Here is a 27776-nt window from a genome sequence, read left to right as displayed (position 1 = left end):
AAATAAGTAAATAATATGTTTTTAGATAACTAGGTTTTCACAATCGTCAACAAAAAAACTCTTGATTCAGCAGTTTTTAGCTCAATTTTTTATTTCTGAATGATTGGAGAGAATGGGAGTATCCATTTCCAGAAAATAGTTAAGTGTTTAGATTGAGGATGTCTTTCTTTCATGACATTAAGCAATTTGATGTCTTCTGCATCTAAGAGCCAACTTAACATGTTCAGTTTGGTGAGGCGTGGCAGTCGTGACACACACTGACTCAAAGACTTGACTGTTGTGGCCTGAGCTTTGATACAATTCGTGAAATGCCTGGAGATAGTCAACTCTTGCAAGTTTGGCATGTTGTCCAGTACTTGAAAGAAATTTCTATATCCTTCCTCTGTAATCTTGTGATTGATTGAAAGATTTAAGTTCTCAAGTTTCTGGAAACCTCCATTGATTGCTACCTTGGCTACAAAAACAAAGCATTCATGAAAACAGAATCATTTCAGTAATGGGTAGACTAGGTTATTTGAACCAACCTCCTCTCCCACCACCACCACTGAAAGTAGGAAATGCCCAATATAATATTTTTAAATTGTAAGGTCTTCAGCATTTACTTCAAGGAGCTGATGGGTTAATAAAGAAACACCTGGCCAAATCCAAGGGAAAAGCAGAAACCAAAAAAGTAGAGCTAAATTCTAGAGCACTGAAGTCACTTCTGAATTGCTAAACCTCTTTTTCCTAATTTGGGCAAAGATTAGGTTTGATTTCACTGTAGAATCCATGGCTGTGGCTTGACTGAGTTTAGAGACACAGGTATTGAGAAAATGTCTTCAGCTGAGTCCTGAGTAAGTATCTGCAGTAATATTCAAGGGATATTTCTTATTCCCCCACATGAAAAACACTTCTTTAGGGGCTTGAAGAAAAGCTTAGGCCTTCCACATTAATTCCCTTCTTTCCCCTGTTATTGCTATAGCCCATACTTTGTATTGTGCAGTTAACTGGTTGTATGAGGTATCTGAATGCTGTCTCCTATGGGTAAAGTTTAAGCATTACTGACTACTGGCAAACAGTGACCTGTCAGCTGTCCACCAAAAAAAGCCATGCGATAGTAAGCATTCTTTATTCAGTTAACAAATATTTACTGAGTTTCCACTATGTGCCAGCCGTGCTGTGCTGGGTGCTGGGAAGAGAAAACATCTCTTGGCAGCGAGAGGGACAGGGGTTATTGGTCCAAAATCTGTGTGTGAGATTCAAGTTATAAAGAAGGCTTTGACCTAATGTAGTGAGAAGAATAGGATACAATAATGATTTGTAGTGAATGGGGATGAGAGAGACCACAAAATTTAATGTTATTCAATTCTTCCTCTTGGTGGTGGGGGAGGGCTTTAGAAAAAGATCATAAGTTTCCATCATTGTTTTTAATAACATTTATAAAGTAACAGTGCTGAACAGTAAAAAATGAGATCCAACCTTTGTAATACACCCTACAAAGCCCTCTCCAGTGTGGCTTTTACTTTCCTCTGTAGTCTTTTTTCTCATAACTAACTCCTGCCTTTCCAGACGTTCCTTTTTTGTGTGGTTTTGAGGGGGTGGGTATTTTTGTTTGTTTTTTGAATTCTTTAAATATACCTGGTTCTCTTTAACTCCAGGATATGACACAACTGATTACTGCTATTTGAATTGTCTCAATCTCCTCTCCCAATGGTGCCTGGGCCATTCCTTCTTCAGGTCTCAATAGAAATCTCATTTCCTCAAAAAGGCCTTCCTTGACCCCAAATTAGGTTTAGTCCTTCTGCTACATGCAAAAGGAGAGGAGAGAAAGAATGAAGAACTGGGCAGAAGTGACATGCATACAGGCCAAGAACTTCCCAAAACTGATAAATGACATCGAGCCACACATTCAATCATTTCTATAAACCCCAAGCAGAGTAAATACAAAGAAACCACACCTAGGCACATTACAGTGTGCTACCGCTGTTTTAGGTTTGCTTAGGTGGCCATAACAAAGATACCCTAAAGTACCCCATCTCCATATACAGTCACATTGGGGGTTAGGGCTGCAACACGTGGATTTTGGAAGGACACAAGTCCACAGCAACTGCCACAAAGCAAAGAAAAAAAAAAGCCACGGGAGGGGGAGATACCTCACCTTCAAAGGTACAAGAAAAAGACTAACAGCTGACTAAATGAAAGAAATGATGGAAGCTAGAAATGAGAGAGAAAATAAATGTCAAGATAGAATTCTAAACTCACTGAAAAAATATATTTCAAAGATGAAGCCAAAATAGAAGATACTTTCAGAAAAACAGAAAGTGAGAAAATTACCAGCTGACCCAATGGAAAGGAAATACTAAAGGAGTTCTTTAGACAGAAGTAATATGATTCGTGATGAATGGAAATGCAGGAGAGACTAAGGAGCAATGAAACTGTAAATATGTGGGAATACTAAATAAATTTAAAACAATATTTGTGGGGTTTATAATTATGTAGCATCAAAATAGATGACAATAATGCAAAAGATTAGAGGGAGATAAATAGAATCAAAATATTCTAGAGAACACCAGAGTCAAGAGTTTGGATCCCCATAGTGGCCAGTGGCAAAAAAATTTAAAAAGTTCTAGGGTCCCTTACCTTGCTCATGAAGTAATAAAAGTACTAATTTATATTAGTGTCTAATAACAAAGATAAATTTTAATATCCAGGATACCACTAAGAGAATAATTTGAGAACCTATAACTAATACTAAGTACATGGAGGAAATGGATTAATGAGTGATGCAAGAAAGGATAGAAAAAGGAACATCTTGTAGAATAAATAAAATGTAAATTTTTTTTGGCTGACTGGTACAGGGATCTGAATCTTTGACCTTGGTGTTATCAACACCACACTCTAAAAAAAAAAAAAAAAAAAACACCACACTCTAATCAACTGAGCTAACCAGCCAGTCTTGTGGAATTTTTAGAAAAGAAAAGAAAAATAGCAAGTAAGAAAGATAAATTCAACTACATTAATAAGTACACTAAACATAAATTAATACTCCAATTAGAAGTAAAAGATTAATAGATTGGATTTTTAAAACCTAACCATATGTTCTGCATAAAAGATACACCTTAAAATAGGGCATAAACAGGTACAATTAGGAGGAATAAGTTCTGGTGTTCTGTTGCATGGTAGAATGACTATGGTTAACAGTGAAGTTTTGTATATGACATAATAGCTAGAGGAGATGCTTTTGTATGTTATTGCCACAAACAAATGATAAGTGCATGAGGTGATGTTTACATTTACTATCCTGACCTTATCATTATACAACATATATGTGTATCAAAACATCAGATTGTACCCCAAAAGCATGTGCAATTACAGTGTGTCAAGTAAATAATATATGTATATGGGGGCCTAGAAAGATAAAAAGTAAAAGGAGCCTCCACCTGGAAGCAGGCAAGAGAGCAGGAGTTCTTGTGAAGAGCCAAGGGCAGTGAGCCCCCTCTGTCTCTCTCCTCAAAGCCCACTCCAGAGCAATAGAAGCAGCTGCTCTACCAGATAACCAGACATCAACATAGAGACACTAGAAATACAAAAACCCAAAGAAATATGACACCACCAAAAGAAAACAGTAATTCTCAAATACTAGATCCTATAGAGCAGGAAACTCTTGAAATGACTGAAAAGAATTCCGAGCAACAGTCTTAAGGAAACTCACTGAGATATGAGAAGACTCAGACAACCTAATGAAACAAACAAAAAAACCCCCCAAGATATGAAGGAGGAAATTTGCAAAGTAATACCTTAAAAAGGAATGAAGCAGAACTCATGGAACTGAAAGATTCACTCAACAAAATAAAAAACAACTGATAGCTTAAGCAGCAGGCTAGAACAAGCGGAAGAATTTCTGATCTCAAAGTTTGTCTTTTTGAAATAACCCAGGCAAACAAAAGAAATGGAAAAAAAATTTAAGTGAAGAAAATTTAGGGCCGGCCCGTGGCTCACTCGGGAGAGTGTGGTGCTGAGAACACCAAGGCCCCGGGTTCGGATCCCATATACGGATGGCCGGTTCGCTCACTGGCTGAGCGTGGTGCTCACAACACCAAGTCAAGGGTTAAGATCCCCTTACCGGTCATCTTTTAAAAAAAAAAAAAGAAAGAAAAAAAAAAAAAAAGAAAATTTAAGAGAGCTAGCAGACAACCTTAAGCACACAAACATTCAAATCATGGGTGTTTCAGAAGGGAAGGAGAAAGGAAAAGGCATGGAGAACCTATTCAATGAAATAATAACAGAAGACTTCACAGTTATAGGGAGAGACATGGACCTTCAGATCCGGGAGGCTCAAAGATCCCCAAACAGATTCAACCCAAAAGGCCCTGTCCATGACACATTATAGTCAAACTAGCAAAGCTCAAAGACAAAGAGAGAATCTTGAAAACAGCAAGTGAAAAGCATCAAGTCACCTGTAAGGGAGTCCCTATCAGACTAACAGCAGACTTTTCAACAAATTCTACAGGCCAGAAGAAAATGGGATGATATATTCAAAATACTAAAAGAAAAAAATACCAGCCAAGAATACTAAACCCAGCAAGGCTATCCTTCAGAAATGAGGGGGAAATAGTGTGCTTTCCAGACAGACAAAAACTGCCACATGACCAGCTCTACAAGAAACCCTCAAGGGAGTCCTGCATCTGGAATATGAAAAATGATAATCACTACGGCAAATACACAAGAAAGAACAACCCACTGGCAGAACAAAAATGCAATGAGAAAGAGAAAGAATCTTACCACCACAAAAAACCATAATGACAATGTAATAATGCTTCTTTATTTCTGATTTTAGTAATTTTGGTCTTCTCTCTTTTTCTTGGTCAGTGTAGATAAAGGTTTGCAAATTTTGTTGATCTTTCTAAAGGAGCAACTGTGGTTTTGTTGATTTTCTCAATTGTTTTTTAATTCCCTATTTCATATATTTCTGTTGTAATCTTTGTTATTTCCTGTTTATATTTACTTTCGGTTTAGTTTGCTCTTTTCTATTTTCTTAAGGTAGAAGTTTACATTACTGATTTGAGATTTTTTTAATTTTTTAATTTTTATTTATTTATTTTTTTAAAAAGATGACCAGTAAGGGGATCTCAACCCTTGGCTTGGCGTTGTCAGCACCACGCTCAGCTAGTGAGCAAACCGGCCATCCCTATATAGGATCCGAACCCGTGGCCTTGGTGTTATCAGCACCACACTCTACCGAGTGAGCCACGGGCCAGCCCAAGATTTTTTTAATTTTTAATATAGGTGTTTACAAGTATAAATTTTCCTCTAAGCACTACATGAGCCCTGTATCCTATAAGTTTTGATATGTTGTACTTTGATTTTTATCTCAGTACTCTGTGATTTCCCTGTGATTTTTCTTTTTACCTATTGTTTAATTAGGAGAGTGTTGTTTAATTTCCACACATTTGTGAATTTCTAAGTTTCCTTCTGTTATTGTGGTCAGAGAACTTATTTTCTGTGATCTTAGACTTTTTACTTGTATTAAGACTTGTAGCAAAAAAAAAAAAAAAAAAAACCCTACATTTTGTAATGACAGATATGTCAAGTATCCTGATTTGATCATCACATATTATGCACAATTACTGATAGTCAACTCTGTACCCCACAAATATGTATAATCAATTATGTTTCAATAAAAAGTATATATGTATAAATAAATAAAGGTAAAGGAAAGAAAAAGATATCAAATGAATTCTGGGTGATTGTAGTGGATTGAAATATGTTCCCCCAACTCCCTGAAACTTGAGTTGTGTCCCCCAAGTTTTATGTACTAAAAACTGAGCCTCCACTGTGACTGTTCGGAGGGTGGGAAATCCTATTATGGTAATTGAAAGGTGGGGTCTTGAAGAGGTGATTGGATTGTAGGACCATGCAGTAGTGAATGGATTAAAAATGGTGGTCAGGGGCATGGTTCTGAGGATTTTAAGAGAAGAGGAGAATCTTTCCCTCTCTCTGCTCTCTATGCTTCCAGCATCTTGCAATGTGAGACCCCTGGGTCACTGTCGCCACCACCAGATGGACGTTGGACTTCCCAGCCTCAGAAACTGTAAGCAGTAAATGTCATTTTTCTTTATAAATCACTCAGGTCCAGGTATTCTGTTATAGCAACAAAAATGGACTAATAAAATGACTATATTAATATATGACAAAGTGATTGTAAAGCAAGAATTATTACTAGAGATAAACAGGGTTAATCCACCAGGGTGACCTAGCAATTCTACATTTGTACATACCCAGCTTTAAAATATGTAAAGCAAAAACAGAACTAAAAGGAAAAGAAGACAAATGAACAATCGTAGTGGGAGATTTTAACACACCTTTCCCGGTTACTGATAGAATGAGCAGACAAAAAATTATTAAATATATCAAAGATTTGAGTGATACCTTTAACACTTGATTCAACTGCAAAAAATACATTTTTTCTAAGTGAAAATGGAACATTTACTAAAATACTCATATGCTGAGCTATAATACAAGTCTCAACAAATTTCAGAAATTGAAATCATACAGTATATGTTCTATAACAGTGAAATTAACTAGAAACCACTAACAAAAAGGTTATTAAACAGTCCCCAAATTTCTGGAAATTAAGCATTACATTTCTAAACTAATGTGTCAAAGAAATAACAACTGAAATTAGAAAATATTTTTAACTGAATGAAAATGAAAATATGGCATATAAAACCTATGAGAGGAAGCTAAAGCCAAAAGTTGGTGTTCTAACTTCATCTCAAGAAGTTGGGATGTGGGGAGTAAATTATATCCAAAGAAAGTAGGAGAAAATAGAGATAAACGCAGAAGTAAATGAAAGATATGTGCAGAATAGAGAAAATTTACAAATTAATAAACTTGATAAATGATCAAATAATGCATAAATTCTCAATATCAGGAATAAAAGGAAATATATTATTATAGATTGTAAGTCATTTTAAAAGATTACAAAAATATGAGCAACTTTAGGTAAATTTTTTTAAATCCTAGAAAAGCACAACTTGTCAAAACATGCCGATCACAAAACATAAAAGTATACCAACAGAAAATCCATAATGAGATACCACTACAGATTCATCAAAATGGCTAAAATTTACAAGACTGACAATACCAAGTAGGCCCAGAATGTGAAGCAACTGCTGTTGGGGGCATAATCACCATGGAAAACTGAATTTACCTGCATCAAATAACTCAGAAATATCACCCCTAGAAATACCTCGATGTATACATCAAAAGTTATGTATAAGAATGTTCATAGAAGCATTATTCATAATAGCCAAAATATTAGAAACAACTCAAATATCCAGGTGAATGGATAAATAAATTGGGGTGTATATATAGTCATACAGTGAAATAATATATAGTAATGAAAATGAGTGAACTCTAGCCACATGCATCAATATGAATAAATACCACAAATATAATGAGCCAAAAAAGACATGAAAGAGTACATACTGTATACAATTCCATTACATGAAGTTTTTAAATGGGCAAAACTAATCTATGGTGAAAGCCATGTAACAGTCACGTCTGGGAAGAAGAGGAAAGTATTGACAGAAGGGACACGAAGGAGGATTCTGGATGTTGGGAATGTTCTATATACTAATCTTGTTCTATCTTCTTATGTTCTAATTCTAATCAAGTATGTTCACTTGAAGATTCATTGATCCATACACTTAAGATTTTTGTACTTTTCTGTATATATTTTAATCTTCGATTTTACTTATTTTTTTGGTGGCTGGCTGATAGGGGGATCTAAAGCCTTGACCTTGGTGTTACAAAGCTGAGCTCTAATGAATTGAGCTAACCAGCCAGCCCTACTCTTCAGTTTTAAAAAGCAGTACTTTGGAGGGTCCGTGGCCAGGATTTGAGGGTTTTATATAGCCGCAAATGGGAGGTTTTTCTTGTACTTCCAAATCTGACCAGAATGATCCGAAACCCACAGGACAATAGAAGGGACACCATGATGGTGAAAATGAGGAAGTGGGTTGAAAATTTTTAGAGGGGCAAGTGTTTTTACAGACATTTTGCTGCAGAAAGCTTGAGTAATACCACTGGCTTTCATGCAAGTGGAAACAGTTTATCTAAGGGTAACTCACCGATTTCCATCACGCTGTCATCATTCAAAGTCTGGCAAAATGAGAGGACTCGGAGACATTGAAGCTGCTGACACTGCTGGATGATCACTTTGGCCACTTGATAAATCCCGTCCCCCATAGGAAGGATCAGTTCTTCCAGGTTATTAAGAGAACCTAATGTGTAGGCTATCAGAATAAACAAAAGCTATTCTCTCTGTGCTGTTTGTTCCTATACAACAGTAATCTGTAGCCTAAAAATCATGCACAGTCCAGGAGACCCTATGGAGTACAGAGACCGTTCCTCTTCCTCTCCAAGGTCAAGAGAAAGGGGTCAGCACACACCTAGATTCTCCTTGCTACCTCCAGACAATTCCTCCACCCTCCCCTGACCAATCTCTCTTATGCTGAAGTCCAGGCTGCCTGTCATATCTGTTTCCTCTTTCAGAATGAAGCTTCTTTCCACTATAAATTCCCTTACAGGAGAGGAAAAAAAAAAAAGAACAAAGTTTCTATTGGCCTGTGGGTTACTCTCCCAGCTTTGCAATGCCTTCCGCCCCCTTCTTTCCCATCCCACCTCTTCTGTCATCCTCAGTGATTTCCACACCTGTCTCCCAGCATTAAAGCTTCACAATCCCTCACTCTCACTCTTCCTTTTCACTTTGTCCCTCCTTAGTATGGTATACACTGTGGGTCATTTGATTACTAGAAAGTGCTCTACTTCTTGAGGTCTCACACATTGAAATATTTTGAAAACTTTCTAGTATAAAGCCATGGTCTAGGCTCATCTTTTACCTTTCCTGTCCCAGTTCTTTAATCAGCCATCTCTCCAAGCACCCAGGTTCCTTTAAGGAAGGACAGTATTTAGAAATCAAGATCTGGGCATCTGTTGTGTTCATTACTACTACTAAGTGCTTTCTAATCTTTCAGTTGACTGAGGGGAAATATATATTTATGTCTGTCTGTCTGTCTGTCATCTATGTTTATAGATTAAAAAACCATGAGGCCACACCAATATTTCCAATTCTAATCTAACATCACTGAGTTCTTTCTAATCTCCCCTTTCATATTTGTAAATTCCTTCTCAACAGTGAGGAAACTTGGCTCCCATTATATTCAATGGATTATTTGTTTAATCAACCTGTGATATATGCCAGCCTACTCCTTGACCTCTTATCCTGCCTCTGCGGCCTCCAAAGGATGGAAACAGAAAGGAAGAGGAAGATCCAAGCTATCATTATGTGTGCTACAGTTTAAGAAGCACTTTGAATAGGACAACTCTACACTCCATATCTCCACTTTCTCCTTTATTTTTTTCCTATTAGGAAGTTTTCCATGAACATACATTACTTTTGTAATCATTTTTTAAAAATCAAAAAAGTATTTAAACTCTTTCTGTACTTATCATTTGGTTAAATCTGGGTTTTCACATATTGAGTTTTCTTAACCTTAAAAGATAAATTTTTACCTATATCCTAGAATCCTTCGAAACAACGAAAACTTAACATGTTTGGAATGGATACCTGACAATCAAATTGCATAGTGCTATGATGACCAAATATGTTCCTAAGAAGTGACTGTGAGAAAGAACGGTGCTTTGAATGAGATCGAGTGTGAGGAATGTACAAAAACAAGAGTGAAGGCATTCGGAGGGTAAAAACTGAGCATCACTATTACCTCCTCCTAATGAGCAAGGCCAGCTAATACATAGCTTGCTTTCTTGTGGCTAACACAAAATAAGAGAAAAAGGGATTTCTCTTATTTGGGGGGTGGGGGTGGGGAGCGAATAAAGAATAAGTAAAAAGCATTGTTTTGTAAACATACCAAATTTTTCAGATGTTTCCTTATCAGGAAACTGTTGTTGTGCAAGATTTAGTGTCTTCAGAGAAGTAAAATTAGGCAAAATGATGACTATGAAAGGGAAAATAAATATTTATGTTAGATACATCTCATAACAAAGAGTAACATCCTTAAAATAAAGAGTATTCAAAAAGTAATAGGAATTAATATAATACTTCAGATTGAATTAGTATGACGAAGAAGATAAAACAAATCTCTGCTCAGAAAATAATCCTAATAAATAGAAATGTTTAAAGTTCTACAAATACATTTTATTATTGAGAAATTTACTTAAGATCAGATAGCAATTACTGTAGTTTTGTTCTTAGACATCAATTGCATTTTTTAAATTTGGCTTTTTTTTCTCAATGAGTCTGGCCAGTATGGGGATCCAAACCCTTGACCTTGGTGTTATAACACTGTGCTCTAACCAGCTGAGATAACTGGCCAGCCTAACATTTGGCTCTTTTTTTTTTCTGGGCTTTCTTCAGGTTTTATTACATGAAGAGAAGAGACACAGCTGAGAGGCAAGTACCCATCCTGGGAGGCCATGAAAGTGGGAAGAGCCCCTCGCTCAGCCCCTGTCACCCCCAGATTCTCCCTTGGGCAGGAGGAGTCCCCCTACCCTTCTCACAAGTTCCCGAGTCACTCCACTGCACCCTGCTGAGCCACTTCTGCCCCCGCCATCCCCAGGCCAGGGCACTCTGCCAGAAGTGCAAATGGGAGGGTCGGGTAGCAAAGGGGAAGGCCAAGTCACATACCCCCTCCTCCTGGCAGGGCCAAATCCCCACACCCTTCATCCCCCACCCAAACCTGAATCTCCAATTGGAAATACAGGGTCCAGGGTCCTGCCTGGGATTAGGCTGGATCCTTCCCCCTCCAAGGGCAGGTGAAGGGAGGGCAATCCCTATATACTCTCTGAGCGCTTTTGGGGTCCTTGACCCTCTTTGCAGCCTCACAAGAATCCTGTGAGGTAGGTGGGGCAGGAGGAGGCACCCCACTAATCAAAAAGGAGACTAAGGCTCAAGGAGGTGATGTGATTCAGCAGGGAGGGAGTGCATCTGCCATGCAAGAGGGGGCCCAGGAAGGGGACCAGGGGCCTGGGAGACAGCTAGACAGTGCCACACATGGCCACAAACAGGTGGCCCTGCTCAGGGGTTTAAGAGTCCAGCTCAGGCCTTGAGAGGTCCCAGTAGGCCCCATCTCGACCCTGGAGGCAGAGGATTTGGCTCTTTTTAAAGAGTGCCTGATAAGACTCTGTGTCCACAGAAGCATCTTAAACCAAAAATTTAAGACTATAGCTCTTACCGAATGGGATGGCTTTAAAAAATGCTCCAGAAAAATTAATTTCTTTGAGTTTCTTGCAGGAAGCAAGTACAGTCATGAGAGACTCAAAATCCGAAATGAAATTACATTTTAGGTGGAAAACTTGAAGGTTAGGAGAGTTCTGAATCAATTTGACTGTAAAATATCAAAGATTTTCAGAAATTAGCGAAGACTGCAAATTTCTGTCAGAATTAGCCATGTACTTTATTATTTTGTTTCAACAGTACTGAACTGAAAGAAGGCGCCATGATGTACTAAGCTAAGAATCAGGCCACTTTGGGCTTAGGTTCAAGGTTCTGCAACTGATTAGTGAGTGACATGAACTTGAATAAGTTTCTGACTCTCTCTGGGAATCAGTTTTCTCTTTTGTAAAATAAGGACATTGACTCAGTAAGATCACCTTCAACTTAAACGTCCTAATGTTTCTAAATTTGTACATGACATTTACACAATAAGAATACTATACAAAGAAACATAAAAGGAATGACAACTCTGAAGCAAAACCTAAATTTGATGCAAAAATTGCTGACAAATGTAAAAAAACTATCACTTCCAGCTTCAGCTTCAGTGAATTTTTTGCATGCAACTCTGCATGTCAAGAAAGACAACTGCACAGGTTGTCCATCAAACCCTGAAGATAGGCTGGTGAGAAACAGGGAAATGCTTCCAATTGCTACCAGTCATCACATTTCCTACCCCTGAGCTGGCAGACTTGTAAGTTGCAACGTAAGAGCAATTTAAAGACAAAATAAAACAAATCTACGAACTATTTTAGAGAGGCAGTATATCAGGACTTAAGAGCTCAGATTTTGGAGTCAATATTCCTGTATTTGAATCACAGATTTACATTTCCTTAGCTGAATGACCTTGAGCAAATTACGTAAGCTCTTTATGCCTCAATTTCCCCAGCTGTAAATGGCACTAATAATAGTACCTTACCTCATATAGTGGGTATGAAGATTAAATGAGTTAATACTTGTGAGGTGCTTAGAACAACTCTTAGCATGCAGTCAAGGCTCAATAATTACAAATAGCTCTCTACTTTCTTAATGAAAATGCTATTCCTACAATTTACCATGGCTACACCCTCAGATCCACAGAAACTTTAACTCTTAAATAAATGATTGGCCAAGTAGCTTTTCCAACTGATGCAAAAAGAAGTAAATCAAAGTGCCATCCTTACCTAGTTTGGAAAGATCATACTCAGCTGAAGTTTGGATCGATAATTTCTCCATATGGTGGAGGTCTGGAAATTCTTCAGGAATGACTGAAAAAACATTTAGTGTATCATCCAGATTCAGAGACAGTTCTTTCAGGCACAGGAACTTGTCCAAATTAGGAAAGATTTGGTCTGGAAAGCAGCACATAGTTTTCCCATTATAAAAGAGGTCCACATGGAAATTTTGTCATTTTGACTCATCCAGCTATTTTCACATTTTCCAGTGAAAACCTTTTGCATACCATTAAACATTCCTTTCTAGAAAGCATGTATCTGAAGATATTACTCTTTGCAACATTTACTGATTAACTGATTATGTACTGTATGGGAGGCCCCATGCTACTCTGTGGTGTGGACTCAGTTAAATGAGACATCTCTTCAACAAATGGTGTGGGAATAACTGTATTTGCACATGCAAAAGAATGAAGTTGGACTCCTACCTCCCACCATATATAAAAATTAACTCAAAATAGTCAATGACCTAAATATAAGAGTTAAAACCATACAACACTTAGAAGAAAACATAGGGGAAAATCTTTATGACCTTGGATTTAGCAGTGGATTCTTAGATATGATACCAAAAGCACTAGCAACAAAAGAAAAAATAGATAAATTGGACTTCATCAAAATGAAAAACTTTTGTGCACTGAAGGAAGTTTAAAGAAAATGAAATGACAATCTATAGAACGGGAGAAAACATTTTCAAACCACATTTATAATATCCAGAATATACAAAGAACTCCTACAACTTAACAACAACAACAAAAAAAAACCAATTAAAAAACGGGAGGCTGGCCAGTTACTTCAGTTGGTTAGAGCATGGTGCTGATAACACCAAGGTTTTAGTCCCTTGTACCAGCCATCTGCCAAAAAAGAAAAGAAAGAAATGAGCAAAGGACTTGAATAGATGTTTCTTCAAAAAAAAGATATACAGGGCCGGCCCGTGGCTCACTCGGGAGAGTGTGGTGCTGGGAACACCAAGGCCCTGGGTTCGGATCCCATATACGGATGGCCGGTTCGCTCACTGGCTGAGCGTGGTGCTCACAACACCAAGTCAAGGGTTAAGATCCCCTTACCGGTCATCTTTTTTAAAAAAAAAAAAAAAAAAAAAAGATATACAAATGGCTGTTACGAGCACATGAAAAGATGCTCAACATCACTCAGTCATTACGGAAATACAAATTAAAACCAGATTGAGATACCACTTCATACCTACTATAATGGTTTTATGATAATGAAAATAAAACAAAAAATAACAAGTGTTGGTGAGGATGTGGAGACACTGGAGTGCTCCGGTATTGCTGGTGAGGATGTAAGGTGGTGCAGCCACTGTGGAGCACAGTCTGAAAGCTCCTCAGAAAGTTAGACATAGAATTACCATATGAACTGACAATTCCGTTCTTAGGTATAGACCCAAACTATTGAAAATAGGGACTCAGATACTTATAATACCAGTGCTCGTTGCAGCATTATTCACAACAGTCAGAAGGTGGAAACAACCAAGTGTCCATCAACAGATGACTGGATAAACAAAACATGATATATACATACAATGGAATATTATTCAGCCATAAAAAGGAATAAAGTTCTGATACACGCTACAACATAATGAACCTTGAACATTATGCATAGTGAAATAAGCCAGACACAAAAGGACAAATATATGATTCCAATTATTTAAAATATCTAGAATAGGTAAACTCATAGAGACAAAAAGTAGAATAGAGATTACCAGGGGCTGGTGGGAGGGAACAGTTATTGTTTTATGGGTACAGAATTTCTGTTTGGGGTGATTAAAAGGTTCTAGAACGGGCTGGCTGGTTAGCTCTGGTGGTTAGAGTGCAGTGTTATAACCCCAAGGTCCAGGGTTCAGATCCCCATAGTGCCAGCCACCTCCAAAAAAAAAGTTCTGGAAACGGATGGAGGTGGTGGTTGTTATGAATATACTTAATGCCACTGAACCGTATGGATAAAATGGTAAGTTATGTATATTTTACCACAATAAAAGAAGTATTTGGGGGGTTAGATGGTTAGATCACTCAGTAGACCATGGTGCTGATAACACCAAAGTCAAGGGTTCAGATTCCCCAAGAGGCCAACCGCCCCCCAAAATAAAAATGTATTTGAAAAGAAAGATAAAATTTTTCTAAATTTGATAGGTATCAACCCACAGATCCCAAAAAGGCTCAATGACCCTCAAGCAAGATACATATAAAGCAAAGCACACCTAGCACATAACAGTCAAACTGCCGAAAAACCTAGCAACAATTAGAAAAAGACAAAAAAGTTTTTTCAACACCATTTATAATAGTATCAAAAAACATTAGTACCTAGGAATAAATTTAATAAAATATGGGTAAAGTCTGCACCGAAAACTATCAAATATTGTTTAGAGAAGTTAAAAAAGACAAATAAATGGGAGATATCATTTCCCATTTATTTATTTCTCTTTCTTCCACTAGGCAGCTGGGGTGAGAGTAATTTTCAAGCGTCATCTTACATATAAATCATTCTTTCATTAATAACAAGTAATTCATGTCTGTGAAGTAAGAGCCTTCATTAATTAGATATTAAAGTTTATTTTATATTTATTCTGTCAACGGGCAATTATGGTCTCATACCTTCAGACGTTTTCATACACCTAAAACTAAGTGAAAAAATAAAATTACCCATCAGAATAGTCATCCAAAATATATTCAGTTATACCTTGTAACTGGATTATCCTTGAGACTTCAAGAGATTCCAGGGAAGGCAGGGTGAGAAGCAATTCTTGTTCTGCTGCACTGAGCTCACATTTGTCTATGGAGCACTTGGTGACCGAGGCCTTACACAGCTCAACAGCTGGGCGGATGCTTTCAAAAAAGCCCCTGCTGTACTTTAAATGGAGTTCGATATGCTGTGAAGCTGAGAAAGCTGCCATTAGAACTCGGAGCATCTCCTGGTCTATAGCATCAGTATTAGCCACATGGACTTCCAGAAGGGGAATCTTGTACTGCTTTGGAGAAAGTTTCCAGTAGCCAGTACTGATGTCTGGTGGTGCCCTCTGTTGGATATTCAGGAAGCTGTTTATGCTATCCTCTTTTTCAGCTAAATTTTGCTCCCATTCATACATAGGTTCAAAAGCAGAAGCATAGTCCTGATCTATAGTTGGTGCCTGTGATTTGTCAATACATGTTTCCAGGACTGAGAAGTCTGGCCTGGGTGAACTTCTCTTTCCTTTTATGAAGATCTGGATGCTGGTCAACAATAACAGGCTTTCTGGGTGGTCAAAAAAGTACTGTAACTTAAGTACATCCAAAGTCAGTGTTCTTCCCTGAAGGAATTGCAAAATAAATGGAGAACATGCAGAAACAGTGTTGCTTTGATAGGCAATTTTTAGGGCAAGGGCCAGTAAATGTTCTGAAATAAATGAAAAGTAAGCTTCTGGAGATATTTGCCAAAGTCCCCTGAATACTTGCATCTTCAGTGAAATTTCTGGATGGTGCTTCGGATAGTCATTTTCAGATACATTCTCCAATGAGTCTTTATTATCCACCAAATGAAGTAAATGAGACACAATTTTTGGCACTGCCTTTGTTGAAGGGTGGATGGAGACATAGTTCAAAAAATTGTCATAGAGACTTACAGCCATTAAGGATGAGTTAATTTGTTTCAAATAATAAAGTCCCAAATCTTGATCTTCCTGCCTATCTGAATCCAGGAGTTCAATCAGCCTCATCCCAGCAAGAAATTCTTGGAATGCAGGATGTAAAAACCGATAGACTGGTCTCAGTCTCTGGGCTGTGAATTTGCTCATCAAGCACATGGTTAGATCTTCATCTTCATCAGCCCCTGTTTTTGTGAGGTCATCAGCACTAAACTCAAAGCAAGATGAAAAAAGCCCTTTCAAGGCGAGCTCACCACAGGAGGACACAGTTGCTTTGAGAAGTTCAGCTGTAGCTTTGTGCCTTATGAAAAGGCATTCCATATAGGACTTGAAAACAGCCACATCATCAAAGGGCTGGTCAAAAGGATTCTGAAACCAATTAGCACAGACTGCTGCCACAAAGAGGGGGGTTTTCTGAATTCCCTGCAAATTTTCGTTCTTTCCAAAGTGAATCATAAAGCTTTGCAGACGGGTCATATTATGTGAAAAGAGTTTCCGTAATATATAGATAGTATTGTAGAAGGGAAACGCTTTGATCTCTAGAATTGTATCTAGGTATCGGCGGATGTCCCTGGCCCGGTTTGTACGGACGGCAATCAATAAGCAGTTCCGTGATGAGTGGTTTTTTTGAATCAGTTTTTCTATGACTTGGGGGATTGAGCACATTTCTTTGTAGTCATCCAAAAGGAATAACACCTGATTCTTCAACTGCTGGATGATATTCCTCAGGCACATTTCAGTAACAGATCGTCTCATCTCTAGGAGTTGGTCACAGATGATGTTGGCCAGTCCCTGGTCCAGTGTGGTAGAACTAAGGGAGAGGTAGAAGACCAGCCGGAACCTGTTTAACAAGGGACAGCATCCTGATGCCCACAGAAAAGCTATTTTCTTCAGGAGAACTGTCTTTCCACTACCAGCTTCACCCTCCACACACATGACAGAGTTCAAGCTGGCAAAGACCTCAGGCAACACCAGGGGCTCTTGCACGGGGTTGCTGTTGTGCTTTGAAGTGATGGAGAGGTCACAGCCCAGCAGGTGGTCAGTGGCTAGACTGGAAGAGATCTCAAGCAAGGACATGTGGCGGAAACTGGCACTGGTGTAGGCTGCTCTCAGTTGCTCACTCAGACTCTTTGCCTCTTGAAACCATTGGGCTTCACCCTTTGCCATCTCTGTGGAGAGAAGAAAGGGGGCACAGCTGGGAATCATATTCACATCTCTCTTGGTCCTAATACTCTTTTCATTACATCATTCTGCCTGGCTACAACGGAGGAGGACCTCCCATGGCCATCTATGATTCCTAGATCAGGATCCTCTCACACCTTTTTCCACAAAATCAGACCATGGGGAGTATGTGCTCAAAGTACCTCACTTCACATGGGGATCTCCACATACTGTCTGTTTATTAGGAGCGTCATGGAATCCTATAATTTCCCATTTAAAACCCTCAGGAAAGAAGCTTGCTGAATGGTGCCTTTAAATACTGGTTTGTTTGTATTAAGGCACATTGGCTATTATCAATTTGGTCTTGCATTCACTCTGGAGGTGCCACAAGAACCCTGACTTTCTCTCATAAATAACACTCTCCATTTCAGGGCTGCTCCTCTTAAGGAGCTCTTCAGACAATTCAAATACTCTATTTTCAAATCCCCTACATATAAATATATTTACACATACATATAATACCATGTGCTACTTCAAAGTTCTTACCTGGCACTATAGAACTAACTGCTACTGAATCTTCAAGATTGCTTTCACTTGTGCTTTCCTTTGAAAAATAAAATCCTTTATTAAATCAAAATTTGCATAAGAGAGTGAGGCATCATGTTATAATTGGGGACCAAACATCTTCTAAAGACAGCCCACCCTCAAATATTATGCTGATCGAAGGGAGGAGTTCTCCAAATATTAAACAATGAATAATCTGCAAACATCTGAAAGAGTGTGTGTTCCTAGATGATACATACATGATACATTCCATGGGTGAATACTACCCAGGTAATCAGAATCAGTGTCTAGATTAAGATAGACCCTCCAAAAATCATTAGGTATAGCCTCTGTCCTTAGTTATTTTATTTATTTACTTACTTACTTACTTATTTATTTATTGGCAGCTGGCCAGTACAAGGATTGAACCCTGGACCTTGGTGTCATCAGCACCACATTCTAACCAATGGAGCTAACCAGCCAGCCCCTGTCCTTAGTTATTAACTATATTTTTTATATTACACAACTGGGATGTAGAAAGTTTCTTCCTTTCAAAAATTAGCTATTTATATATCTGCAAACTTTTTCCTTCAGTATTATTTTTCTTTCTCTTTCTTCTTTTTTTTTTTTTGGGCATCTGGCCGGTATGGGGATCTGAAACCTTGACCTTTGTGGTATAACACTACGCTCTAACCAACTGAGCTAACTGGCCAGCCCCAATGTCATTTTTCAACTCACAAATATAAAAGATGAATCAAGTGAATAGCAAGTTGCTTTGTTTACTTTTTGTGGGATGGCAAGCATAATATACCTTAACGTATAGCCTCAAAATAGGGTGGTATGTATGCGTGTGTTAAATCGATAGTGGCTTATATAGCAAAGAAGTATGTAGGATTTCTCAGACTAAAGAGGTCGGCCTGTGATCTTGGATTATAATTATTTGTTGGACATTTGCTTTTGTTAAAAAAACATCTTCCCATCCCTGAAAAAGGCCAATTAGCAAGTCTGGCCTTACTGCCCTCCAAATGAAGATACATGTGGGATCCATTTAGCCTGGATGATAATCAAATCTAAGTCTAAAAGAGTCTAGGCCCCAAAGTAGAAGGAACTGACTATACATTTTGTGAAGCTAGGTATTGTGTCTTACTGGTATTGTGTCTTACCATGAATGTGGTATCCCCATTCATGCCTGACAGGTACTTAGTAAATATTTGTAGAATTTATTTACTTATTTGTGATGAGAAATTCCTGTTTAAAACAGTGTTTAATTGTATGATTACATACTGCTAAAACAAACAAGGTGGTGGTATTTACCCTTAATTCAGAAAGTTCACCATGGTTCTGAAGATCTGGAATCACTTCTGCAGAGGACTTCATATTTTGGAGAAATTGACAACTAAGCACAAAAGTTAAAAGTTATAAAAAATAGTTATGTGTGATTAAGCATTTGCATTAGGTTTTTAAAAACATTGTTAGAGAGTTAGTGGCAAGAAGTATAAAACTAACATTTCCAGCGATTCTGTCAATGTGGTCATCAGGCAAGACATTTAGATTGTAGCTCTCAGCAATAAAAATGTAAATGTTTATTAAGTAATGGTGAAGATATCTAGGGAATTTGGTGGAATGAGAGCATATTTAATGCTCATCCATGAAACCAACTAAAATGAATGTAAAAAATCAAAAATAGAGAAGAAAACTGCATCTATGGATTCTGGAACAACAAAAGAACATTAGTGGAAAAAGGGGTGAAGTCCAAATAAAGTCTGGAGTTTAATTAATAAAAACATACCAATGGCAACATAAGATGTTAGCATTAGGAGAAATTGAGTAAGGTAATATATAGGAACTCTGTATTATCTTTGCACTCTTTCTGTAAATTTAAATTATTCCCAAATTAAAAGTTTAATTTTTAAAAACTCCATTAATCAAAACCAAAGAATGGCCACCTACTGTCTACAAACTATTTTGCCAGACATCATGACACTGGAACACAAGTACCCTCTAAACTCAGGTATGACATCTGCTTGAAGAACTAAGAACATTCAAAAGAGCTCTACATGCAGTTATTAACTTGGACAGGTGAAAACTATAAATTTTAGTAGGTCAACAGAAAAACTAGGAACAACCAATGGGTTTGGGGCCCATTTCCCACTGTAGAAACACAGGAGAGCAGGGGGAAAAGCAGGGGATACTTCTTTTCCTTAGATGACTTGGAGGTGAGTCCAGGAATAGAAGCATAGCTACAGGAAAACAGCAAGTAGGACATTTAGTGTTTCTGTTCAGGTCAGCCATGTAGAGACAAATAAAAATAGACCCATCAAGCAAAAATGTGAATATACTAAATGCCACTGAATTGTGCACTTTAAAATGGTCAGTGTGGGGGGCTGGTTAGCTTAGTTGGATAGTGTGGTGCTGATAACACCAAGGTCCAGGGTTTGGTCTCAGTACTGGCCAGCCACCAAAAAAATTTTTTTTAATAAAATAATTACTGTGTAAATTTTACCTCAAAAAAAAAAAAAATAAGCAAACATACTAACAAGGCAATAATTATTTCCTACAAGAATAAAAAGATATACAGGAAGGAAAAATAAATCATAATTTTCTACAGGCTTCAGCTCTGCATAGCATTTAGTTATGATAATGTAAACATGTAATGTAAAAATATTGATCTAGCCAAAACCATGACATAACTATAATGAGAAGAAGGCTAGACAGGAAGGGTGTCATGGAGCAAGGGGACAAAAGACATAAAGACTCATCCTTCACAGCATGAATCAGAGGAGTGGGTGAAGACTTAATCCAAAGATAAAATAAAAACGGAAATGAGGAAAAAATTGCTAAAGCGCATCCAAAGTCACATGCGTTAAACATTCATTCCGCTCACTTGGGAAAATATTTGGTGTGATCTTCTAATGGGTCATCACCTTCCTTCATCTTCTCCAAACATCCTCCACAGGAAAAACACTGGACGATGTCCTTTACACCTAGAAGTAAGGAAATTTGCTCAGTGCCCCCAGTGTGTGCATTTGTCAATTGACAAGCAGATAATAACCACCAGACCTGTATTAGCAAAACCCTACTCTCATTTCCAATTGGATTTTGTGACAAAGTCGCAAGTTGGGTCACCAGTGAGGTAATATTCCATAAAGGACTCTTCATCCACCAATGGAGTAAACAGCAAATAGTCACAGAATGCTCTATGCACCTTGCACTTGGATGAACACTCTCCCTGCCCGATTCTCCTTCTATCAACAGAGACATCTGCCATCAGAATCGGGAATTGAAGCTCCGTGAGGGAAGAGATTTTTGTCTGTTTTTCTCACTAATGAATCTCATGAACCTACAAGAGTACCTAGCACTTATTAGGCACTCAATAAGTATTTGTTTAATGAATAAATCAGAAAGAATATATTTGGAGCTTAGGGGGAAGAGCATATGATCAAATCTAGAGGCCCTTATGTAAGCGAGTTCATGAAGAATCAATTGCCTCTTAACACATTACTGCCAGGTTTATTCCTCTAGAAGGAGGATCAAGTCTCCTCGTGACACTACATTTCTTTGGAAGGAAATTAATATTTGGCTCTGCCAAAGGATGGAACTAGAAACATAGCATCCCTCATCTTCCTGCCACTTACTCTTGGACGCCTGCAGGCACTGCCAAACTAGGGCAAAAAAAGAAAGCCTCTCTTCATGTCTGGCCAAAAATATGAAGTCCTAGAGCTTGAAAGACCCTAAAAGAGTCAAAAGACTAGAATTTGTGGGGAGAGGTGGAGGTTTGAATATGAAGAGGATGAGGACATTGGACAGAGGGACCTTGAGGAAGGCTGGGAAGAGGAGCACACGACAGAGTGGGGAGAAAGGGCTTTCCAAAAGTTTAAGATCGTGAGGCATTATGATTTTTGGACTAGTGGAATACATCCCTTAGATAAAAAGACAACTACACGCCCCTACTCTGAACCGCTCTATGATATGTGTGATATCTGCTTGGCGTCTCAGTTAAACACCTGCGTGAACCTCCACCATAACTCAGGTGTGCGTGTGGCCTGAGGAAGACCAGCAAGCTACCTAGGAAGGGCACAATATCCTTTGCTTCATCACCTTGTGCCTCAGGCAGAGTTAGCTGAGGGGACAGGCCACCCTTTGTGCATTACAAAGTGGAGTTCTCTGATGACCAGCATCTAAAGAGAGAATACTTTGAACTGGTGGAAGATTCTGCGTGCTTAGGAATCATGAAAATGAATGTCCAGATTTTCTCCCCCAAGCCGAGTATGGCAAAGATTGCTATCCATCCCCACAGTGTCTCCCGTTCCTCCATAGTAGTAGAAACCCTGATTTTTAGCTGGGCATACTGCCACCCAAGAAAAAGATTAGGTTTCCCAGCTCCTCTTTTGGTATGGCCATCTGACTAAGTTCTATTTAAAGAAATATAAGCAGAAGTGTCCTGTGACAACTTTCCTGAGGGGACACAAGGGGTGGGGAGAGTAATGCGTAGAAAGGAAAAGACATGATAATTATCCCAAACAGAATGTTTGTATTCATGTTAGTCCAGACTTTAAGGTTTCAAGTTTGGAGCTTTACCACCTAAGGAAGGTATGGAGAACTGGGGGAGGATTTATGAAGCAGTAAAGAAAGGGGATAAATAAAGAAAGATGAAGAGTGGAGACTGTTGAGTCTGGATGGAGGCGAGCCTAGGACTGTAAGGTCTGTGTGGGGTTTAAATGGTCCAGCAAGCAAGTAGGCACAAACTGCTAACGCACCTGTGTAGAAAAGTCCTGCTTTGGCCAGAGCTGTAACTCCCACAGGTGAGTCATGGGGCCAGTTCTTAAAAGAGTCCAGCCGTAGTTCTTCATGAGCAAAGACGCTGTCATTGCAATAAGCTTGAATAAAAGGCATGGGGTGAGAACACAATCCTTTGATATCGCAAGTATCAGTGTTCAAGTTATCCCTTCATATTTACAGATGAAATGATATGATGTATGGAGTTGGCTTCAAAATAATTGGGGGTGGGGTTAGAAAAGAAGAAATGTGTATAAATGAAGCAAGATTGACCACATGTTAGAACAGTTGAAGCAGAGTGGTAGGTATATGGTGGACATATACTATCGTCTTACTTCTGTATATGTTTGAAATTTTCTATAATAAAACATATTTTTAAATTATCTCTTCATCATCTAACGTAAGGATAAAACAGGAAAAAGCTAGAGGAGATTTCCTTCCTGCCAAAGCCAATGTCAACATTTGAGAAAGGCAATTTTCCTTGTACCTCCCATAAAAACAGCCACGTTTATTTTTTGCCCTTTGGGATGTCCACTCGGGCTCTTTCTGTTAGACTTTCCATCTTGGGCTGGTCCTGGGCTTTGGTTCCTGTCTTCTGCACCCCATGAGGACTTGAAAACTAAACTTACATAAATTTGGTTCTGCAGATTTCCTCATGATGAAAGCTTGCTTCAGTGTTCCACTTAACCTCAAGATCGTTGCTGTTGCTTTTTTTTTTTTTTTTTGGAGGCTGGCTTGTGGGGGGATCCAAATCTGTGACCTTGGTGTTATAACAGTGTTGTCACTTCATTTTTAATGTGAATATTATTTTAGTTATTCCTTAATTTCTTAACAGCACAATGATCCATTTAAGAATATTTTAAAAACATTTTATCCAGAAGTTTTAGTTGTTTTACAGGAAATGTCAGTCACGGAACCAACCCTGCCATATTTCCCTGTGTTCATCTATGCTAAAAACTAAGTCACTCCACAAGACCAGAAATCTCTTATGAAAATGATTTTTTTAAAAAGACTATGGCACCATAAAATGAGGAGGAAAATAGAAGAGTTTTTTAAAAAATAGGGGCAAAAAAAGCAAAAGAAGAAATAAAAAAGCAAAGCCTTTGGAATATGTTTGCATTTTTACCTGACGCCATAGGTAATTCTCTCTTGACCCAGGAATTCACAAAATGTTCTCCCTGAGAAAAATTAAAATATAAGTGATTGATTGATTGATTGATAAAGTATACCCCTTTCTATAAACAAGAACTGAAAGAACTTTACCCCTCCAAAATGAAGAGTTTCATTGGATGGCAAGGCAGGTTGTTGGAGAATCATTTCTTTAATTTTCATTTCTGTTAATGTTGGAATCATTTTCTGCAGCGCACGCAGACACACACACCCCTGAATGTTTACCTATACCCAGCAGAAAGCCTTCTCAGGGTCACTTTTTCCAGAGACCCATCTCAAAGATGGAACTTCATTAAGACATCACAGATGTTCTTTGAACAGTGAGGAAATAAGACATGGGAAGGAAATTAAATTCAGAAGGCGTTATATATTGAGCAACTCATCCTTCTGAATAACTACTCCCAGATTTCTTTCTGAGAAAACACACCTCCTCCTCCACTATCAGATCATGTTCTCTACAGGATTCTGAGTCATTTTAGCCAATAAATTCCCTTTTTTGCTTAAGCCGGTTTGGGGTGGGTTTACACTAGGTTTCAACTAGAAGATCCCTACAGATATAGGATAAATAACCAGCTGGGAGGAGCCAGCTCTGAGGCCCGCCGTGGGTGATGGTGCCTAGGTCAGAAGATCAGAAACATGCATTCAGATGGGGGCGGCAAAAGAAAGCTCGAGGAGGAGGCCTCGGTCAAAGAGGGGAAGACTTTAGGCTGGCAGGCAGAATCAGTCAAAAGCCAGCCCTGGAAAAAGAAATTCTAAGGGCTCTAGTTTAGAAGAGAATGTGATTTTTTTTCACTCTGCAGATGAAAGGCAGGGAAATGAAAAGTGAGGGGAAGAAAGAAATAGAACCCATGACATAGAAAGAATGCCCCCGCTTCTGATTCAGATATTATTAGGTAATCAAAAGGCAAATTGAGAAAAAAAATTTGCTGTTATAAATTACCGTCACGTCAACAAATCCCTCGTAGCTTTGAATATACTGGGCAATTTCCTCTGAGGATTTTTTACTTTGAAGAAATTCACATCTATAATTAATAAATAGAATTAAAATTTACCCTAATACTGTGATAGAGATGTCCTATATCACAATGAACATTTATTAAAACGTATTGAATTGTTGAATTTTATTATACTTCAATAAAACTGTCAAAAAATTCACCCCAAAACTTACTTATGAGAGTTGTCATTGTTCTCGTATAATTATTGTTTATTTCTATTAGTAACAATGACAACATGTGTAGTTATTTAAAATTAAATCTTCCAATAATATTTTCTCTTGAAATAAAATATGCAATACAATCAAAGACACTCTGATTTATAGGAAATACAGGATGGAGTTTTTTGTTGTCTTGAATTAAGCTGTGGTGACTCAATCTAGTTCCTCAGTTGGTTAGAGCACAGATTTATAACACCGAGGTCAAGAGCTTGGTTCCCTGTACCGGCTAGCCACCAAAAAAAACAAAACAAAAAAAACAAATCTAGTTCCTGTGGCCATATGAAAATTACTGGTAGTAAAGGGAACTGTTTAAAATTATGCAATTCAAAACTTTTCACAGAGTGATTGAGCCTTCCTGCTTGAAGAAATTCTGGGGTAGTCCAATTTTGGACAGGAAAAGATCAAAACTGAAGGAGCTACTCCATGAAGGTGGCTCTTTTGTCTTTAGCTTTATCTTTAAAAAAACTGAAAACTTCAAGCAAAAAATATTTATCTACTTACTTCGGGAACCACTTGGCATGCTCCTTCCAAGGATCATCTCCTTCTTCCCAATTTCCCAAACATCCGCCACAGGAAAAACACTGCACAGTGTCCCTTTTACCTATATGTAAAGGAAAGCATTTAGATTGCCCAGCAATAGCACCAGAGGGTGTGTTGCCAGAGATGATCATTTTGTGCATGAACAAGACACATGCTCCATCCTGTTCTCTCATGGCCTCATCTGGCTCAATCTCCATCCACAGCCCCGCTACCCTAATGACCACTTTCTAAGCTCTGGAACTGCCCCGCTCAGCCATGGCCATAGTTCACATACAGAACCCTAAACTGTTTAATGCAATATGCCTGCCCCAGTTGCTTCCCAGAGCTGGTATTCAGCTCTTTGAGCTCTTGAGGCCAAAGTGATGGGGAAGAGACAAAGACCAGGACTAGCTCAAGTAACACAGTTAGAAGAGCTAAGTTTTAGCTTTGCCATGACATTTCTGTAGAAACGTAGGCACGATTCTTAATCTTGTCGAGCCTCGATGAACTCAGCTGTGAAATGGAGGAGAAAGGGGTAAATTTGTTGGATTAGAATTAGTACTCGATTTGTGCCTAGCCTAAAGTAAATGATAAACAAGTAAATGACAGTTGTTACAACTCTCATTCGTGTCTGTCATAACATCTATGGCTAGAACAATTCAAACAAAGTGCCTTTTTCTGAAATGCTATTTGCCCTATATAGTAGAATTAGATTTCAGATTAAAACAAACAAAAAACCACTCCTATATTGTAGCAATTTTAAAAATCAAAGAGAAGTCATGTTAGAGCAGTAGAAGAATGGGTGAGTAACCTGGGATAAGACTGACCTCATGATTTATTTTCAGAGCTTTAAGAATACAGCCAATATTTTCTAAGGTCCAAATTTAAGGAAAAATAACATACTTTTTGGTGGCTGGCTAGTATGAGGATCCGAACCCTTGATCTTGGTGTTATTAGCACCACGTTCTAACCAAGTGAGCTAACCGGCCAGTCCAGGAAAAGTAAGTTTCTTATTTTATATATATTTGGCAAATTAACACATACTGTACTAAATGAAAAATAAAGGAAAAGTAAAATTACTGAAGTTGAATCTTAATAAAATAGACCTTATTCTTAAGAAAATACATTTAACAAGTGAGGAAAGATTCACAAAATATTGCAAAAGCAACTGAAAGATGGAACTTAAAACTTTAGAGAAACTCTTCAAAAAATCATTTCAAGTTACCTGTAAAGACAAAACCAGCAGCTGAGAGTGCCTGTGGGGATATCCCTTGGGCATAAAATGGCCAGTTCTGGAAGGATTCAAGTCTGGCCTCCTCTTCTTGGTACCTTACTTTGTCCGCTCTCAGCTTGTCCTCTGGGTTCTTTACCCTTATATCATACTTGGCAATGTTACCAACATCTTTGTTCAAAAGGAACTCGCAATCGGGATGTAACTTCTTGTGGTCTTCGATGGGGAGTCTCCTGAGGCTGGTACCAAAGAGAATTAAGCTGCAGCAGAAGCACTGAATCCCAGATTTCACCCCAGTGAAATAAAACCCAGCTGCTGCCATCTCCTGCGGTGTCCACGAGCTATACGGCTTATAGGTCACAAAAGTCTTCAACCTTTTCGCTTCACTGCGCATTTGTGAGTTAAAGCCTTTCTGCATTTTTTCTCGTTCTTTCTGCTCATCTTCTTCTATTTGCTTTGCAAATTGAACCGCATCTAGGCTCAGAAGAGCAGACAGCTCTGGGAGCAAAGCATAATCAAACTGGGAAATCCTCTCATCAGAGGCCTTCCCTTGGGTGGCCATTTTCTGAAAAGGGACAGAAAAGCAGGTTGATTGGGTATAGTAATATTCTTATTATACGTGTTTTTTCATGTTTTGACAGTGGGCTGGTACAGGGACCGAACCCTCAATCCTGGTGTTACAAGGCCAAATTCTAACCAGCTGAACTATCTGCCCAGCCCCACAATTTCATTATAAATAACATTTCCTACTGGTTCTGAAGAAGCCAGGAATTGAAGGAATACCAGAATTTTCAAGGCAAAAAAGAAATAGTTTGGGAAATGATAAAACATCAGCATTCATCCACTTAACAAATACTCACTAAGCACCTACTGTGTGTCAAGCACTGTGCTTGGCCTTAGGGATTCAGTAACAAAGACAGACACTGATCTGACTCCACTCATGAAGACTTCCAAGTACCAGTTACAGAGACAATGTAGTAAAACGGGCATATATTTTACCGTTTATGCCAAGGAAAAATATATACAATATTAAATAGCCTGGT

The 27776-nt window shown here is 38.3% G+C and overlaps 1 protein-coding gene across 1 annotated transcript; it reads right to left on the bottom strand.

Moving 5' to 3' along the window:
* Nucleotides 1-89: 89 nt before the first annotated feature.
* Nucleotides 90-27295, bottom strand: NAIP (NLR family apoptosis inhibitory protein). The gene is made up of 14 exons (XM_063087346.1): nucleotides 26728-27295; nucleotides 25485-25584; nucleotides 24711-24792; nucleotides 23727-23778; nucleotides 22582-22701; nucleotides 20709-20808; nucleotides 19139-19220; nucleotides 17828-17885; nucleotides 15181-17289; nucleotides 12439-12606; nucleotides 11238-11390; nucleotides 9915-10001; nucleotides 8115-8279; nucleotides 90-454 (listed from the first exon to the last, which is right to left on the bottom strand). The coding sequence occupies exons 1-14, from the start codon at nucleotides 27293-27295 to the stop codon at nucleotides 90-92; spliced, it is 4209 nt and encodes a 1402-aa protein (XP_062943416.1).
* Nucleotides 27296-27776: the final 481 nt, after the last annotated feature.

Source organism: Cynocephalus volans, chromosome 2 (assembly GCF_027409185.1).
Source record: "Cynocephalus volans isolate mCynVol1 chromosome 2, mCynVol1.pri, whole genome shotgun sequence".
Classification (NCBI taxonomy): Eukaryota; Metazoa; Chordata; class Mammalia; order Dermoptera; family Cynocephalidae; genus Cynocephalus; species Cynocephalus volans.
Note: the sequence above shows the minus strand (reverse complement) of the source record. Positions and strands in the feature narration are given on the sequence as shown.

Coding starts and splice junctions, on each gene's coding strand:
- NAIP (XM_063087346.1), bottom strand. CDS start 27,295: ATGGCCACCCAAGGGAAGGCCTCTGATGAGAGGATTTCCCAGTTTGAT. Junction 19,221..20,708: donor CACACCAAATATTTTCCCAA/GTGAGCGGAATG, acceptor TTTTGTGCTTAG/TTGTCAATTTCTCCAAAATA. Junction 10,002..11,237: donor TTTTAAAGCCATCCCATTCG/GTAAGAGCTATA, acceptor TCCCTTTCATAG/TCATCATTTTGCCTAATTTT.